The sequence below is a fragment of the Montipora capricornis genome, chromosome 2, assembly GCF_036669925.1.
Source record: "Montipora capricornis isolate CH-2021 chromosome 2, ASM3666992v2, whole genome shotgun sequence".
In the NCBI taxonomy this organism is placed as follows: domain Eukaryota; kingdom Metazoa; phylum Cnidaria; class Anthozoa; order Scleractinia; family Acroporidae; genus Montipora; species Montipora capricornis.
Window position 1 is genome coordinate 54327458 of NC_090884.1, and position 5000 is coordinate 54332457.

Consider the following 5000-nt stretch of genomic DNA (forward strand, 5'->3'; position numbering starts at 1 on the left):
ATAGTAAGCGAAAAAATTGAATAATTATCTTCTTGTGCTGGCGTCCCCCCTCATAATCCCAATTGAATTAGGCGAAAAATGCATGATACGGTGCACTTTCCAGGCGTGTAGAAATATTGTTTTTGCTCTTAAACCTACTTTTTTATGGGAGTTTTCGTCCCCGTCGAGTTCGTCGTTGCCTCTAGCGTCGCAAATAAGTGTACATGAAAAAAAGGGTGATTTTCCGGTTCGACGCCTCTGGTCAGGACCCAGATATCCCAACAGCTCTTGAGATCGGAAAAATTAATCTAAAATATAAATAATTAACTGGGTCTGAACACAGGGTGGCATGAATATGTCCAGTGTATGTCTATCCTACTTGTAAAATAAGAGGCTGTTAAGGTAATCAGGTTCCTGTCACCAGCCGAATGGTACTTATCTAGTAATAAAGCAGCGATACCTTTGACTTTCTGCAGGCTATTGGAAAGCACTGTCGTCATCTTCAGTCCATAGTGCTGTCCCAGTGCGGGAGTTTGTCATCTAAGGGCATTGCATCCCTAGCAACAAAATGTCGCCAGCTCAAGATGCTTGACGTTGCCATGACAAAGGTATTGAGTAATCAAAACAAACAACACTCAAGTCTACTTGAAAACTACTTTAAAATGTAACGGTGTAAAGCTAACTGGGAAATCAGAATTGTCTCTTTGAGGATCTTGAGATCTACGACGATGAAACAAACACAAAATTCTCGCTTAGCACACGTTTATGACAACAGAAGTGTGATCTTTACCGTTTGCCGCTTCAAATGACCTTGTATCTAGCTAAATAGAGCTAAGCTCTCTAATGTCTGATGGCTTTCTTGCTGCGTCACCACACCAACCACGTTGTATCAAAGTCCCCATTATCCAAAAAATTGGCTACAATGAAAATCTGGAGTATTCTGACGAAGAATGGAAAACTTTGCGGGAGAGCCAAGAACAAAGACGTGTTGTGTGCTTGTTCAGGGAAGTAAAACCCATGCCTTCTTCGACTTAATTTTTATCAAGATTTGATTAGATCCCAACAATTTGAAAAGTTAGCTTAATGAACCCCGACGCTAAATCGGTATGACAAAGAATAGCCGACGAGCTATATTTGTTACTGACTAATGAGAGGTTTCCATTTGACAGATAGATATCGCGTGTCTGCATCGCGTTACCAAGCGACTTGGCAGCCATTTGGAAGAGCTGTGTCTCATGAATTGTGGCCGGCTTGGAGGGGAACAAGTTCTGCCTATAATCCAGGTGATTAATTCAGGTTTCATTTGTCGTTTCCAAAACTGTGGAATCCTTGTCAATTCCAACCTTCTCCTAGCATATTTTACACACCCCCTTTACTTATTGTATTACATTATGTTTTCTTTGAAAAGATGAACTCCAGATTAATTTCCTGCCTTCCCTTTTTTTTTTCTTCAAGGGGATCATTGTTTTATTGTTAGCATTCGATATTTTAGTGAGCTCTCCAAAAAAAAAGCAGATAGGTACCCTCTAGATTTAACCCCCATCGGCTGATTACAAACTCCTCCGCTAAAAAAAAGACATGAGAACTCGGGCTTAATTAATTAGGGGGATTAATGAGGTATATCAGGGGTCATTCAATCTGGGAACATGCCTAGGTTTGTCTCGAAGATAATATATAGATTTAGCCAAGCCTAAAAGCGGCGCTTCAGGGTTATTTATTCTTACAATAAGTTAACCCGGCTTAAGCCTGCGATCTAATCGAAACCCAGTACCTGGTCAGAGGTCAACTTTGAAAAAAAAAGGACCTCGATGACCTCTAAACTTGAGCCTGCAATATGGTCACATGATACTTGTCAGCAGTTACCTTGTTTTGACAGGTGTCAATTGCCCATAACATTTATGTCCAACATCAAAGATGTACCCTGTAAACTAGCTGGAGTATGGCCACCTCGATGAGCTCTAAACTTTACTTGAACCTGCGATATGGTCACGTGATACTGGTCACATTGGCATACATGGAGGGGTGGACGTACATATGGTCGTGCGGTCGCACGGTGGCCAGCTGCGGTGGCCAACACCAAATTTTCTCGCACAGATGGGTTGCCATATTTTCTTACCCATGGTGCTCCGCGCAACGATTTTGAGCCACGAATAGTAATTAAAAGTGAGCTGTTTACCTCTTTAACTTACCTTGATAGAACAAAATTTATTTCTAACTATCTTCTCACTAATAAAGACGATTAGTTTCAAAAAATCAGGCAGAGACCACTGTCCTGCCATGAGGAAGGTACTTCACTTCCGGTTTCCGCCATAGGCTCAGAAAAACATCTAGTGCCCATGCTCCCTACAATCTAATCCGTTTATCGAATCTGAAACGTAATGGAAAAGTTTTCAATAGTTTCTGCTATTTCTCTGTCTAATCCTTCATGAACGTTTATATCGTTCATTTATATTTTTTTGTAGAACCGCTGTCCAAAACTGACAGTTCTCGATCTTACCGGTACGAACATCAGAAAACTGAACGTGGAAAAACTTCAGGTAAACTGGATACAAATGATCAAGTTTTGATTCTTGATTTCAGGACCCTAGGGACAAGCGAAACCTTCCTTTGGATGCCTTACCCCTTTGATTAGATTTTGGTCATCTATTTACGTTTAGGAGTTTTTGTACACTCAATAGCACTCCACAAAACATTAACATTATTAATATCCGTGTTGCACATGCGGCACCCATTTTTCCGGACATTTCTAGGCCACATTCTACAAAACCAAAACTAAACATAAAATATCCAAGCTCAAGGTTTAAAGACAATACGTGCATACAGCAATAAATTTTTCATTTTCTGTCGACTTCAAACCCCTTTTTTACCAATCCAGTCAGCGAATACGCCCTCATATTGTTGCTACAAGCCAAGAGGAATGGAATGATCACGAATACTTAAAAACAGAGCAAAGTTATATTTCCTCGGCGTCGGCGTTTTCGTCTCCATGCATCTGGCAACATGAAAAACCGTTATCGTGATGATGAGGCAGTTTGAGAATACTTCTCCCATCTGGTACAATGTGAACAAGATGGAAAAACGCGAAACAAATAAGATAGTGTAAAGTCATTGAAGTGGCGTTTCGATAAAGTTGTCGTAGCAGTTCCTTGGTTTTAACTCCCAAAATTCATTCATTGGAAGGTGGGCTGTTGGACGCAAAGGAATTCGTTTGAGCCTAATCGGCCCATGTTCCTTCCCTAGTAGACCTAGAATTCCTTTCATATAGGGTATTCTCCCTCCTATCGGAGTTTTCGTGAGTAGATTTCCCTGAAAAAATGTTGTTTTGTCTTGTAGGCTGGCTGCCCGAAGCTCAGGGAACTCTTTGTTGCCAATCTGTTACTTCACTCGACGCCTATAAGTACTGATTTGGTGAGTTTTTTTTTTTTTTTTGGTGACTGATGTGGTAAGTTGCGAATGAATTAATTTCTACCTAAAGTTTTTCAGTCAATCCTGATTTTCTCTTGAAACGGCAATTTTTCAATATGGCTCTTTTTTAGGAACAAAACGGTTTTCCCGAGCTGGAGACACTTTGTTTGGCTTGCGGATCTTTAGCAGGAGTCCCCAGGTCGGATCGATTCCTGTTCAGGTATTGAAAAGGGTCATTAAGTGAAAACTTCGAGGAGAGATCAATTTCGTTGTGTTATTACGTGAGTTCCAATTTCGAAACAATTTCGTCAATTACTTTATACGTTCTAGTTTCACCTTGATACACCTGGTGAAAGATTTTGAAACGAAAAAACCACTACAAAGCCAGTCAAAACCGAGAAAAACGGACTGTGCATACCTTTGCAAGCCCTGATTGGCGCCCTGTGGCCGTGGTTGGTCTCTATATGGCACTCAATTCAGTGAAACCACCAACCAATGGAAATCATCTGTGGTAGCTCGCCAGAATGGCTATTGACGCTATAAGTCCACTAGAAACCTTTGCGTTTTTTTGGAGACGGAAAAACTAGATTTTCAATGAAGTTTAACGCTATTGTAACATCCCTTTCGCAGAATCTTGAGAACATCCATCAATCTCAAGAAATTGGATGTAAGAGGTCTTCAGAGAATCACTCCTGAGGGAATACAGGTGCTTTAAATTTATTCTTACATCTCAAATGTTGGCATCAGCACCACCATCGATTGTTGCCATCATCATCGCTACCATTATAATTTCTACAGTAACACTTACTAATAACATGTTGCCAACCTGGGGCCGGTTGCTCGAAGCATGGTTAGCGCTAACCGTTGATTAAGAGATATTAAAGCCCATATGTTTCCATGGTATTTAAGTAATGTTTAAAAGACAACCAGCAGTATTAGACCAGATAAAACACGTGCTGTGAAAAGAAGCGTGTCCTTCTGGACTCAGAACAATGGTTCAAATTTTAAGAGGAGAATATTAGCTTACAAGAAATACGAGCTATTGCTTATGAGTATTCTTTATATAAAGAATACTAACAAGGAATGTTTTATCAGGGTTTATATAATAACCAAATCAATGCGCACGCTCTGATTGGTCAATCAGCTATGGTTTATTGTGCGAGTAAACTCACGGAAAAATCGCGCGTCTTCTGAATTATTATATAAAAGCAATAGACCACAGGTTTCTATGGTTTATAGGCATGATAAACCACTTGCAATTCGAATGTTGGAAGAACTCTCGAAGAATTCGTAAATCACTCGCCTGCAGCTCGTAATTTACGAATTCTTCTCGTGTTCTACCAACATCCCGCGTGGTTTATCAGCCTATAAACCATAGAAACTTGTGGTCTATTGCTTAAATAAAGCTCATGCACGTGACCTGTTATCGGTGTTCTAATTGGCTATTAGGGTCATGAATTATTAATGAATTTTTGAACGCTGGTTAGCGCTAACCACGCTTCGAGCAACCCCGGCCTTACCTCTCGTGCTATCAGTACTTAGATAACATAACCAATGCCATTTTTATGGTCGTCTTTACGGAAATCAATTTAGTGTCTCTAAAAGTAAGCCCTTTT

The 5000-nt window shown here is 40.3% G+C and overlaps 1 protein-coding gene across 2 annotated transcripts in view; it reads left to right on the top strand.

The window, feature by feature from the left end:
* Window positions 1-5000, top strand: part of LOC138038121 (F-box/LRR-repeat protein 6-like) — a 21973-nt gene that overhangs the window by 11755 nt on the left and 5218 nt on the right. For both annotated transcript variants that reach the window (XM_068883942.1, XM_068883944.1), the window contains exons 3-8: window positions 456-587; window positions 1149-1262; window positions 2442-2516; window positions 3313-3387; window positions 3516-3604; window positions 4015-4090. In XM_068883942.1, the coding sequence (XP_068740043.1) occupies window positions 456-587; window positions 1149-1262; window positions 2442-2516; window positions 3313-3387; window positions 3516-3604; window positions 4015-4090 (561 nt within the window). The remainder of the gene's footprint in view (window positions 1-455; window positions 588-1148; window positions 1263-2441; window positions 2517-3312; window positions 3388-3515; window positions 3605-4014; window positions 4091-5000) is intronic.